This window comes from Vulpes vulpes, chromosome 10 (assembly GCF_048418805.1).
Source record: "Vulpes vulpes isolate BD-2025 chromosome 10, VulVul3, whole genome shotgun sequence".
NCBI classification, from domain to species: domain Eukaryota; kingdom Metazoa; phylum Chordata; class Mammalia; order Carnivora; family Canidae; genus Vulpes; species Vulpes vulpes.
Genome location: NC_132789.1, coordinates 89490106 through 89504103, shown reverse-complemented (window position 1 = coordinate 89504103; position 13998 = coordinate 89490106). Strand labels below are relative to the sequence as shown.

Below are 13998 nucleotides of genomic sequence, written 5' to 3'. Positions count from 1 at the left end.
CAAATTTTACTTGGGATTTTTAGAATTTTTGTCTTGGCTGTAGAAGAGATTATGTGACCATTATGTGACCAAAATAATCACTATGTTTATTAAATAATCATTAATGGAGTAATGTGCCTAATGTCTACTGACTGGTATTTTTTGGTGACCTCTGACCATACCAAATCAAATATATTGATTATATTTTATTAGGCTTTTTTTTCCTCTTAAGGTCATTAATATGCCTGAAGACTATGTCAAATATCCTTTCAAGTGACAGAGTAAGAAGACACGCATATTCATTCTTACATAAAACTAGACTTCCATTCTGCTCCCTCCGGCACTCAGTCCTGTATTATATCCAGTAAATAGTGGAATGAAAATTTTTAAGGCTGGAAAGATGGGATCTGTAGTTGAAATTTGTTCTTGTTTTTTGTTAATGCCAAAAAATGTATTTTATCTTCTGTTGAAGTATGAAATCATATGTTTTGAGTACTACGTCTATTCATGTCTATTTGTAGATTATTGTAAGTGAAGAAAAAAGATAGGAAAATAATTAAAAGAGACTCGTATAAGATGCAAATAAGCTACAAGAGTGTGGGATGAACTCATTAAATTAATGGCATGAATGATTTTCGTAATCAGTGTTGGAAATGACATGATATTTTTCTCAGAGAAGACATGAGACCACAAAAAAATAGGAAGCGTTGTTTTCAAAATGCATGCTAATGTGGCACCACACCTCTCACTCCAGATAGGAGACTAAATACTAAGTAGAAAATAAAACAAAAATATGCATATAAGCAAGCCTATGTGCTTGCCTCTTGTGCTGGAGAATAAATCGAACATAACCAAGTACAAGCTTTTAAGTAGAGGTCGATCTACAGAAATTGTCATTTGCCCCCTAAGCTTACAATTATGTCATTAAATCACAATCAGGGGTGTTAGAAGGAGTAATTAGGAATATATTGTAGGGTTGCGCACTCATAAGAAATTTTTTATGGGAGGGAAAAAATCTTAAGCATTCACTGTGGGGAAGTCTCCTAAGACTTTTGAAAATCAAGCATTTCAGCCCATGAGGCTTTTATTTAGCAAGAACAGCAAAAGGTGTGTGTGTGTGTGTGTGTGTGTGTGTGTGTGTGTGTGTGTGTGTTTTACCTTTATTTGAAGGTTGTTTAGTATCTTGCCTTTTTCATCTATGGCCTAACATGGTTTCCAGAGAGCTAATTAGTAAGTTTTTCTTTATATTTTTCTCAAGGAATCAATTCCAAGTTTCAGTTTGAAATCATGCCAGGTGCTTCATCTGGGTTGTTCAAGATAAATCCTGACACCGGAGAGGTAGTAACGACAGCCACACTTGACAGAGAGGTTCAGGAAGTTTTCAAGCTTCGAGGTAAGGGATCCCCGACTATGCTAATAAACAAAAGTAGGCAGCAGGAGGTTAGTGGTGAAATTTTACATTTCTGTAGAGTGTCTTTAAGCACAATGTCATTGACCCAGTGCTACCAGTTAGTTTGGTCTGATGCGGTCTCCTTGGGGCAATATATTCTAGGCATGAATTAATGGCCACAATCTGTGCCACCTTCTATTTCATATCAGTACTCGTACGAGATGGAGGGGTGCCTTCTTTATCCAGCACCACAACAATTCTCTGTACTGTAGAAGATGAAAATGACCACGCACCGGATATTACTGTCCCTGGTCACAACGTCGAGGTTCTGGAAAACCAAGAGCCAGGGGTTCTCTACACTGTCTTGGCTTCTGATATGGATGCTGGCCATAATGGAGCTGTCAGATATCACATAATTGGTAAGTATTTGCTCCGCAAAAATTCCCCTCAGAACATACTCCGAGGAGCACCCCGGTGGTTATTCTCTATGTGGTGTGTGTTGCAGTGTCTAAAGAATACACACTCAGTAAGGGCTGTTTGGTGGCACGTGTGTCCTTTCCACAGACACCCTGAGCCACTGGCTTTCAAATTCCTAAATCTCCCCTCAACAACTCTGGTAAATTTTTCTAGGGTAACATTACTGGATGTGCAGATGGAACACATAACTTTTTTTTTTCTATTTTTGTGTCTTTCATATGATCACTAATATTTTTATTATTTTGAGCCATCAAGACTTCTGTTAGTTCTTTCTTAAATGGAACCTAGAGGACACAGAAATAGACAGTTCCTAGATCTGAATACCAGCGTAACACTTAAGATCTACAACCACATCCCACCCTTGATCAGAGTCTGTAGGAAATTCTACCCAGAAGATCATTTTATGATATTGCTCCCTTTGAAACAGAGGCACAAAACTTTCTGGCAAAATCTCGTTAGCATTTGTATGGAGAGAGCCACATCTTCTTATTCATCTAAAAGAAAAAGTTATCGAAGAATCTGATTTTTGGCGTATGTCGGCATGCACGTGGAATGATAAAAGTTGAGGAGAAAGTAATGCTTCAGAGACTGCATCTGATGGGGAGAAGCTGCTTTCAGCTCTTGTAAAAACAGTTGTGGGACTAGCTTCTGAAAGCTATCGCTTTCTATTTGCTAAAAATCCATAACCAGTGGTTTTCTACATGCCATCAATTTTACTCCAAAATAAGAATGGCTTTATTGCCTTTTTGACTAATTATAAAGATGATACATAATTGCAATAGCATAGAAAATATATACAGATTTATGGAAAACAAAAATTTGTCTCTTGCAGAGGTAACTCATTTGTTTTGAAACACACTTCTCCATGAACCTTAGTGAATGGAGACATCAATTTTACATATATTGGACAATTTATATATGCTATCTTGTTACCTCATTTTTAAGTCCTTTTTAAATATACTATGTGATCTTTTCATATCAGTAAATATACATATATGTTAGCATTTCAAATGATGTCTCTTATTGCTGCATATGTAAAATATCACTTATTTCATCCATTCCCTTTTATGGTCTTTTAGATATTGACCATAATAGCAGTCGTATTATTATAAAAATGCTGCAGTTGAACACTTACCCAATTATTTCCTTATGATAAATGAAGTGGAGTTATTACATCCAAGGGCATATGTGTATTGTCATCTAGAAGAACAATGCCCTTTCAAACTAATTTGTATAAGCAAGCCCAATTTTGCTTCTTTTGCATTGGGTACTTTCTTTCCTTTGTAAACTCTGCTTGTTTTCTAGAACTTCCCAAACAATCTGTGATTAAGGACCAGGGTTTGGATCTATTTTTTTTTTTAATTTTCGATCTGTTGTGCGCTGAAACTTTTGTAAAATGCGATAAATATGAATTACTCTGAGGAGAAAAAACACAAGGCATACAAAGTGCAAGCCCCAGAGTTATAAATCTGTGATGGTATTATGCAGACATAAAATAACTCCGTCAAGTCTCTGTAAGATTTTCTAAATGCTTACTCTGAAATTCTGTGTCTATCTTGTCAGGCACTGATTACAAACAATCCCCAGAGTGCCACCCATCACTGCATCAGTATTTGTTCATTTTCTTCTTTTCCCCATACTGTCAGTTTCCCCTTCTATTGGTTTTACCCATCAATATTTATCAATCCTTCCCATCTTGAAATAAGTCTTCCCTCAGGTGTATCCCTTCACTGTCTCTTTTCCTTCACAATCTGGCTTCTTAAAAATTGTTGTGTACACTCTGGTTTCTGTATCTTTACCTTACTTTCATTTCTTAGCCTGCTATAATGTATATTCCAATGAAACTACCCCTGCTAAAAGATACTTGGGATCTTGCTGTTGCTAAATCCAGTGGATCCTTGTCACTTCTTTTTTTTTTTTAAGAAAAAAAGATTTTATTTATTTGAGATAGAGACACAGACAGAGAGAGTGTGCCGGGGGAAGGGCAGAGGAAGCAGCAGACTCCCCGCTGAGCAGGGAGCCTGACTCAGGGCTGGATTTCAGGACCCTGAGATCATGATCTGAGCCTAAGGCAGATGTTTAACAGACTGAGACACCCAGATGTCCCTCCTTGTCACTTCTTAATTTAATCGTACTGCTTTATGCCTTTATGCACCATGATCTGGACCCTTGATTCCACCTTGACTTCAGAAAGTCACTTTCTCCTGATCCTTCATCTGCCTTCCTAGACAAGCCTTCCCAATGTACTTGTTCTGTGGATGGTTCTCTGACTTATTGGAGTTTCCTGGGTGTTTTGTGCTTATTCTTTTACTTTTCTTATAGACATACTCTTACTGCGTCATTTCATCCCATCCTCATCTTCAGCCACCACTGGCACCCCTATATCTCCTTATCTTTATCTGCATCTGAAATCTAAGCCCCATTAAAGGACATTTTTATAGTATATGTTGGCAAATTGAATTTAAATAAAATATTAAAATAAAAAGGGGCATTTTAAAAAAAGTAAAATAATGACTTTCATACAAAAATGAAATAACAGTTGCCAAAGATTTTTTTATTTAAGCCATTGATTAATGAGCAAACAAAAAGATGTTAAAATTGGTCCAAGAGAATCCCAAGATAGACACACACACACACACACACACACACACACAACTCGCACACCCAGGAAATAAGGAGTTCTGAAATGTAGAGGAGGTCTACCTGCAGGACAATAACCAAAGACACTGCACTACATAATTAATTTGCATTTGTGGACAAGAATCTTTGCATTATTATCAGGTCTCAACAGTTTAGAGAGTGATAAAATAGATAGAGCAGAGTGAAGGGAGAAGCCAACTCAAATGGCAAAGCCAGACCAGACATTCACCAATCTTTTTTTTCACCCTAGCACACCCACTTCTTTCCCTCTCATTTCAAATTGTTTCATCTCAAGAACCCAGTTGTTATGCCCAACAACATCGCATTACCAGTGTGTCCCCAACTGTACTCCGCACTCAGGATCTCCTAGAGTCTCTGCCAGACACCTTGCTCAACTTATCCTTAGTGGAATCTTGAAAAACCATGTATTCCCAGCACATGTTTTTTTTTTTTTCAAGTAATTGACTAAAAATTTTTATTAGAAGTTGAACTAGTATTGCTCAGAATATTATAAATATCGGCATGTTAAAACAAACAGCTGTCACCTTTTAAAAGTATCAAATAGAATAAAAAAATATACGTGAACTTCTAAAAAAACATACATATACTTCCCAGGCAGGGGAAGGCTTCTGTTCAAGGCCAGGCCATGCCCCTTACTTTCCCTCATTCCCACCAGCCCTGCCCAAGCCAAAGGTCAGGCCCAGACTCTTAGGTCAGGCCCACAGCTGAGAGTCCTGCACCCTGAGACACTGGGAGACTTAGAATCTTTCCAGAAGCACCCTGCACCAGCAAAGTCACCTGCCAAGGCACCATGCTCAAGAGATAGACTAGAGAAGATATGCTAGAGGTAACAACATTACAGAATGTGGAAAAGACAGACTCATGTGATTTTAGGGGATTTCTCAGGCAGAACAATTTTCGTAGTAAGAATACGTAAACTAGGCTTCTGGGAATTACCTTAAAACTACTAGTTTCCAGATACTTCTTAGAAAACTTCATATGACCCCAAGGGTACTCTGACCTCATTTTAAACACAACTTCACTCTTTCACCCAAGCCCCATCATGAATCCTTCATCCCTTACTCCTTACTTTTGTCCTTAATGTCTTTGGGATGTGTCTACTTCCTCTATGCACGTATTCATTTAGAACCTCCCGGCTGCTCAAGCAGAGTACTGCAATAGCCCCCTAACTATGTTCTAACCCAGCTTTGTCATTGCTGTCCAGCTCCCTTCCAAAAGCAGAAAATGTGACTCATGACCCTTTCCCTTCTCAAATCCTTCAGGAGCTCCCTATGGATGTCGAGGTAGACTCTTCAGCAGTGTACACAGCGTGCTTCATGACTTAGCCCCCTGCTTATCTCCTAAATCTGAGTCTTCCCGCCTGTCAACTGTCTCCCTACCCTCTGCACACAAATCCCCAGGAAACCCTGTGTTCTAACTACATGAAAACATTTGCAGCCTTTAGTTCCCATAGTCCTAAGACTTCCCTCAGGCTCTCCCCTCTGCATAGAACACACTTTCCAAAACTCTTAGCCAGGCTTCCTCTGCTTTAGAAACCAGTTCTGATGTCACTTTTTGTAATAAACATTCCTGCCCATCCTCACACAGGACTGTGCACCCTTCCTCTGTGCTCCTGGGTGCCCTGTGCATATGATTTTCACTTTAATGTCCCAGTACTGACTCAGTACTGACCCAGGTTCTTTCTGGACTGTAAATTCTTGCACACTGGGATCATGCCTTACTGTCCTCGCATTCCCAGCACCCAGCACATACTTGGCATGTGGCAGGTTCTCCTTAAATGTTTGCTGAGTGAATGCATCATTTTATCAACTACAAATGCCACAGAAATGTAGATTTATCTGATCACCCCTATATTTGGTACAAATTAGTTGTGTTTTATGAACAAAATACAAATGCAAGTGCTTCTCCTCAGCCTCCAACCCTACTTCTGGCTGTTGTTTTCTTGAATGCTGTTCTGCTTCTTTCCCCTTATGCCCCTAGCAGACACACCATTCCCACTCTGTTTGGAATGGTGCATCTCATCCAAGAATATGCCCCTTGCCCAAGATGTTGCCAGCGAGTCACTGAACTGCATTTCTCCTAATTTTTAGAATGACTTTAAAATGTCTTTGAAGGGGGATCCCTGGGTGGCGCAGCGGTTTGGCGCCTGCCTTTGGCCCAGGGCGCGATCCTGGAGACCTGGGATCGAATCCCACGTCGGGCTCCTGGTGCATGGAGCCTGCTTCTCTCCCTCTGCCTATTTCTCTGCCTCTCTCTCTGTGACTATAATAAATAAATAAAAAAAATTAAAAAAAAAAATAAAATGTCTTTGAAGGTTGTTTTTTTTTTTTTTTTGTCTCTGTGTTCGGGCTTAAATTTAATTCTGCTTGGTGCCATGGGCAATAGGAAAGGGAAGATTTTTTTGGAGAATACAGAGAAGAATAAACATATCATCCTTCCTTATGTTGGAGAAGAAATAGACAAAAATTCTCCTGTCTCTTATAGAAGTGTCATGATTCATGCACAAGGTTCATGGGAATGTAGAAGAGAATCAATGTGTCCACATTACTACTATGAATCTGTTCATTTGTTATTGATATCTAAAAAACGACATAATATCCTGTTTCTTATCCCATCTGGTATTATTTCAAATAAAACAAACATTTTAGTCATTCAAGAGGAAAATATATGAAAATAAAAAGTTGTGAATACATACACAAAAATCCATACTGCTGCAAATCAGTCCAAGCAAGTGTTCTAATTATTTGAATTAAGATGGATATTGAATTATATTATTTTGTTTATCCTCTGATAATAGAAGCTTCATGAGGGCAGGGCCTTTATCATGTCCACTGTTATATCCTCAATAGTTATAAAAATGCTGGATGTAATAATCATGAAACAGATATTTGTTGATGAATGAATCCTATATATATATAGGATTATATATATATGTTTATATATGTATATGTTTCATCATATGTATGACTGATATATATCATATATACGTATATATATGAATCATATGTATAAGTATATATACCTAGCAGAGGGCTGCTACTTCAATTCAAATGAAATTTGAGTTTGAATTTATTTTCTTTAACAGATGGAAATACTGATGAATACTTTGCTATTAATGAAACATCAGGAGAACTCTCAACCACTCGAGCTTTGGACCGGGAGCAAGTCAGCAATTTTACCCTAGTCATCTTGTGCTCTGACCTGGGGGATCCACCAAGGAGCTCTCTAGTGCAGTTGCAGGTTAAAGTTTTGGATGACAATGACCATGGCCCTTCCTTCCCCACTCTGCTTTACCAGGCCTCTGTGAGAGAAGATGCCCAGGTGGGAACAGTGGTTCTTATGCTGTCTGCTGTGGACAGGGATGAAGGTCTGAATGGACAAACTGAGTATTTTCTAGTGGATGAGGCTTCTGATGCATTCACCATTGATCCTGTGACAGGTGCATTGAGAACCCGCCACACCCTGGACAGAGAAGCCAGATCTCAGCACACATTTAGGGCTGTGGCCAGAGACTGTAGTGTCCAGGGCTCTAGAAGCACCACAGTAATTATAAAAGTACATGTCACGGATGTTAATGACAATGATCCAGTTTGGGAGCAGAACCCCTTTGAAATTTTTCTTGCCCCCCAGGCACCTACTAACCAGACAACTGCTGTTCTGACAGCCAGTGACCCAGACTTGGGACCCAATGGAACTGTTGTTTTTAGTTTTGCAGAGACCCAGTCAATGTTTTCTATTGATAAGTATACAGGAGAAGTTCAACTTCAGCACCACACATCTTCAGAATATTTTCCAATCTGGCTGCAGTTAAAAGTTAGGGACCAGGGGGTCCCAGCTAGGATGGCCACTGGCCTCTTGGTTGTTCACATGGAAGGAGAAGATGTCAAGATTTCCTTCAGTCACCCTCTATATACAGGGACTGTGACCGAAAATTGTGATGCAGGTGAGTGTCCCCTCAAGTTTTTGTATGTTGTACCTGATTTGGCAAAATGCTTAAAACTAACAATTATACAACAGGAGTGCTGTTGGAGATTAAGTAGCCAATTTCTGAGTTCAGCCAATTTTTGATATGCCGATGTTCATCCATAGTACAGTATTAGCACAGTACCTTCAAATACAGTGAAACACACACACACACACACACCTTTATAGATAACAAAGAGTAAAAATACTGAAAAATAAATCATTTAGGGCTTTTGAAGTTTCAGTTAATTTAGGCTTACAATTAAAAATTCTTTTTATTTAAATGTATCTGAATTCCTTAACAAGTGTATATTTCCTAAAGTACTTTCTTAGCAATACAATAAAAGAGGAGGTAGGTTGTGGTTAAATGCTTGGGCTCTGCCAGAGTTTATTTATTATCTTTTTTATTTTTTATTTTTTTAAAGAGATTTTATTTATTTATTCATGAGAGACACAGAGTGAGGCAGAGACACAGGCAGAGGGAGAAGCAGCCTCCATGCAGGGAGCCTGATGTGGGACTTGATCCCAGGAACCAAGATCACGCCCTGGGCCAGAGGCAGGCGCTAAACCCCTGAGCCACCCAGGGATCCCCTCTGCCCGAGTTTAAATCCAAATTCAGCCACTGTTCCTCCTTGGGCAGCTGCATCCTCTGAGCCTCAGTTTCCTAATCCATAAATTAGGAATAAGAATCATGCCTACCTCACTAGGTTCTGGAGGCTGAATAAGCTGGTTCATGTAAAGCACTTAAAACAGTATCTGACACATAGTGAACATGTAGTAAATAGAAACTACTAGTACTATTATCATTCATTTTGATACAGTCAGCAGTGGCTTTCAAACAATGCAGTAATATCTGATCCCCAAAGAATTCAGCACAGCTCAGACCAGACTTCTGTGAACAGTAACTGTTTTTCCTAGTGACACTAAATTATTTTCCAATTATTTCCTTACATTTATGCCATAATGGGAAACATAAATAAAAACTAATTTTAATTATCTTTCTAACGCAATGTGGAAAAAAAAAAACCCTCCCATGTAGATACTTGTAAATTGAAAGACATTTGACCAGGGTAATTATATCTAACTAGAGAGTGGAGACAGGAATCTACTGATTCTTTCCACCAACTAGGCAAAGCACAAAGAGGAGGAGTTTGGTTGCTAAAGGTGTGCTGTGTGCTGTGCACCTGCTCGTGACATTTTTTTGTTTGCGTTTTGTCATTCCGTTATGATTCAATCTCACTTTATCCATACCTACACAAGTTGTTACTTGAAAGACAACCTGCATTTTCTGAAATCGACTTACTAATTTCATAGTGAAAATACCTGTTACACATTTCATACTGCTTTCTCTATGAAAAAAGAATATTCAGTTTAATACTGAATATTAAATTAGGGTTGTTTTCAGTTACTTTTTTTAAAGATTTTATTTATTCATGAGGGACAGAGAGAGAGAGAGAGGCAGAGACACACAGGCAGAGGGAGAAGCAGGCTCCCTGCAGGAAGCCCGACGCAGGACTCGATCCTGGGACTCTAGGGTCACACCCAGAGTCAAAGGCAGATGCTCAACCACTGAGCCACCCAGGCATCCCTCAGTTATACATTATTAACTTGACTTTTGACCCTTTTCAGAATTATGGTTATCCCATAGGTCACTTCCTCAGAAGGCCTCTTATTGATTCTAAACATAATTAAGAGTAAATTGCAGTCATCTGCATCAAATGAAATAATAGTGACTTCCAACTTCTATTCTTGTGTGTAACGAGACTTCCACATAAGCAGTAAATGTTTAACAATAAAATATACTCCTCGGGCTGTATTTCTATTACTCTTAAGATGCACACATTCCAACACCAGAGCAGAACCTGATGGAAAGTAAACAGTTTCTAAATAATAGAACACAAAATACAATATATTAATCTTTAAATTGATCTGATAAAATACAGAACCTTTGAGCCCAGCCTTCCTCTGCAGTACAAATATGAACATTCTCTAAACATCCTTGCCATGTGGTCTTATCGTCTCTACTTGAATATTTTGGTGACTGAGCACTTAGAAGGGTGGTTCTTGAAATTGGGTGTGAAGCTAATGATCTGTAACCCACCTGGGAAGTTTCTGCCTGCCTCATTAGGTCTGGGAGCCAGGAATTGTTTTTAACAAGCTCCACTGAGGATTTGACTGCAGGGCAAAGTTGGAAAATCTTACTTGGAAAGTCATTCATATATTGGAGGCCCAGCTCTGCCTCCTTTCTGTCTATCCATGAATCTAGTTCTGCCTTCTGGAGCACTCCACTGCTCTACACAGTTGCTTTTCAGATATTTTATTTGCTCCTTGCACATATATATTTTTTTAATTAGTATTAAGTGCCAGGTACTGTCTCCTGGGCTATATTCCCGAATTTGTCCTTGTGAAGCTTACATTCTTTTTTTTTTCCCTCAAAGATTTTATTTATGTATTTGAGAGAGAGAGAGAGAGAGAAGGCACAAGCGGGGGGAGCAGGAGAGGGAGAGGAAGAAGCAGCTCCCCACTGAGCAGGGCACAGACCTGGGTTTGATCCCAGGACCCCAAGATCATGACCTGATCCGAAGGCAGACGCTTAAGATGCTTAAGCCACCAAGCCACCCAGGCACCTGTGAGGCTTACAGTCTAGCAGGAATAGAGGGACAGTGTCAATGAACATAATAAATAACTATATTTAGATGGTGATAAGAGCTATCAAATAAAAAAAATGCAGAGCAAAGTTAAGAGGGACTTGGGAGCTCTGGAGTAGGGGACAGATTGCAGTTTTAAATAGTAGGTAAGGGTGGGCATCGTGGAGCAGCCACATTTGGGCAAAGACCTAGAGAGAGGAGGTAGAGGATTTCAGAAAAAAAAAGGAAAAAGAAAAGTGGTGGGAGCCTGCCTGGTTTGTTCAAACAAAATCAAAGAGGATGTGTGGCTGGGACAGAGTAAGCAAAGACAAGAATAATAGGAAAGGAAGTAAAAGGACTCACAGACCATGTGGGGCCTCGCCAACCACTGGGGGCACTTTAGGTTTTACTCAAGTAGTTTTCTCTTTAATTCATTTGGTTGTCCTTCATAATAGGGTTTCTGACCACTACTAGTACACATTCACATCCAATATAAATTCTCCAGAGTAATAGGCATTACATATATTATTCCTCAAAAGAATCAGCATGGGAAGTCATCACTGTTATCACACTTTCTGAGATTAGTGAATGAAATTTCTAAATATTAAGTAATGTGCCTGGGCTTTCCCTAATTGTTAGAATATTCTTTCTCAACTCACCCAGGATCAGTTTGTTTGCAGAATTAAACCTAAATATAAGTCAATATCTAAGGCACCCCACAGAAAACATTTCAATATGAAATCAAGTTATGGATTAGTAAAAAAAAAAGTTATGGATTAGTAAGTCTATTTGTGGTTGAATTCAGGACTGAATTAAAATAACACTAATAACAACTGCCATGGGAGTACAAGATTTGCACCTGTTTTTCTTTTTGCTACGTGCCATTCATTTGTAGGTCACAGGTTCACCCTGTTGATAGGAGGCAGCCGTTTGGCAGAGGACTACCTTGACTCTAGCCTGTTGCCCACCACTCGGGCAGCATCACCTCAAATCTGTACACCTTCAGTCCACTCGCAGCCATCACAATCGGGATTAGTCAGTAAGGTTAAGAGTAACGAGTCCGAGATAAAAGTTAGGACTGGAGACGGTGAGGACCAAATTACTTTCTTACCTCTGATGATGGGCCTCCTATTTGAGATTAAATCAGAAAAGCTAAAGAATAAATGGATGGGAAGCCTTCATCCAGCTGTCCACACCATTGTGTTTTCCTTGATCTCTGATGAGAATTGTTCTTCTTAGTCCTCTTGTATTTAGAATTATTGAATTAAATTTGACTGTTATCTTAATAGACCTTAACATTCTAAAAAATCAATTTATTAAATCTTACTAAAAAAGATGACTAGAAATACTTCTGGCAGTACCACAAGCATATGGAATCCACAAACATTCAGGTAGGTAAACATATCAAGACGACTGAAACAACGGTTGGGACCTACACTGTGACATGTGTAAAGGGCATAAAGTCTAAATTGAGAAAGGAGCTAAACATTACGCATAGAATAGGAAGGAGAAAGAGAAAAGGAAAAGATGACAGTTAAGAAACCTTTGAATTGGGGATCCCCGGGTGGCTCAGCAGTTTGGTGCCTGCCTTTGGCCCAGGGCGCGATCCTGGAGACCCAGAATCGAATCCCACGTCGGGCTCCCGGTGCATGGAGCCTGCTTCTCCCTCTGCCTGTGTCTCTGCCTCTCTCTCTCTCTCTCTCTCTCATAAATAAATAAATAAATAAATAAATAAATAAATAAATAAACCTTAAAAAAAAAAAAGAAACTATTGAATTTGATTCGATACAACTAACCTACACTTGGATTTCCTAAGCTCCTGTGAATAACAGTGACAAGGTGCACAACATATTGATTGGCATTTCAAGCTGACCAGAGCTTTGCCTGGACCTAAATTCAGTTCAGACTGTTGGATCATATCATAGGCACCAGAAGGTGATTTTTTTCTTTTTGCTTTTGAATTCCAGTGGTTTTAAAGACTGTAAATCCATTGATTAGTGCTAGGGTGGCCTTGATATAAATTAATTAATAAATAACTTTTTATAGCTTCCAGCATTATTTCCTCCCAAGTATGTGTTCAATTTTTAATTTTATTTTCAAATTTAAAAATATGTGCCTATTGGAAGTTTAAATTTTCTGTGGGTTATTCAGATTATCCTATCAGTGGGTATCACTTGACATCCTGAATGAATTATTTTTTATCATAAATTTTCATCATCCCAAACTAATTTTTACATTTAAATATTCTTTTAAGAAAATAAAAAGCTAAGGGACACCTGGGTGGCTCAGTCAGTTAAGCATCTGCCTTCGGCTCAGGTCATGATCCTGGGGTCCTGAGATTGAGCCCCATGTAGGGCTCTCTGCTTCTCCTTCTCCCTCTCTCTATGTCTCTCTCAAACAAATAAATAAAATCTTAAAAAAAGAAAATAAAATCTTTCAAAAAGTTGAAACAAATGACTCCAATGTATTTATATTTGTTTAACGTTTCTTTCTTGGAAAGCCTACAGGTTTGAGTTTTGGTTAACATTGCCTTCATCTACTAACAACATTAAATTTAACATCAACTGCTTAAAATGATATATAGTTCAGTACATAGTTTCCATTTGAAAAGCAGATCTTTCATAGGTAAAGTTTCTTTAAGAGTTGGTCATGATATGTGCACTTACAGAGTCACTCTCCAGGATACCATTTGCCTGTAAGAGAGAGGCTGCCCGTATAGCAACATGAAAGAAAGAGTTGAAATCCAAGTGATTCCCCTCTTTTTACTCTTGCCATTGTTCCTCTTCAACCCAGATGAGGAGAAATCTAACTTTCCTGAATTTTTTGAAGTGAAAAATCAACCACTTTCTTGTCTGTGGTGTTTCAATCCATTAAGTAATTGAAATGAACCTTCCAGAAGCC

The 13998-nt window shown here is 38.8% G+C and overlaps 1 protein-coding gene across 1 annotated transcript in view; it reads left to right on the top strand.

The window, feature by feature from the left end:
- DCHS2 (dachsous cadherin-related 2) overlaps positions 1–13998 on the top strand; it is a 226811-nt gene that overhangs the window by 165010 nt on the left and 47803 nt on the right. Inside the window, exons 11-13 of the mRNA XM_072724890.1 lie at positions 1238–1372; positions 1579–1788; positions 7593–8450. Coding sequence (XP_072580991.1) covers positions 1238–1372; positions 1579–1788; positions 7593–8450 — 1203 coding nt within the window. The remainder of the gene's footprint in view (positions 1–1237; positions 1373–1578; positions 1789–7592; positions 8451–13998) is intronic.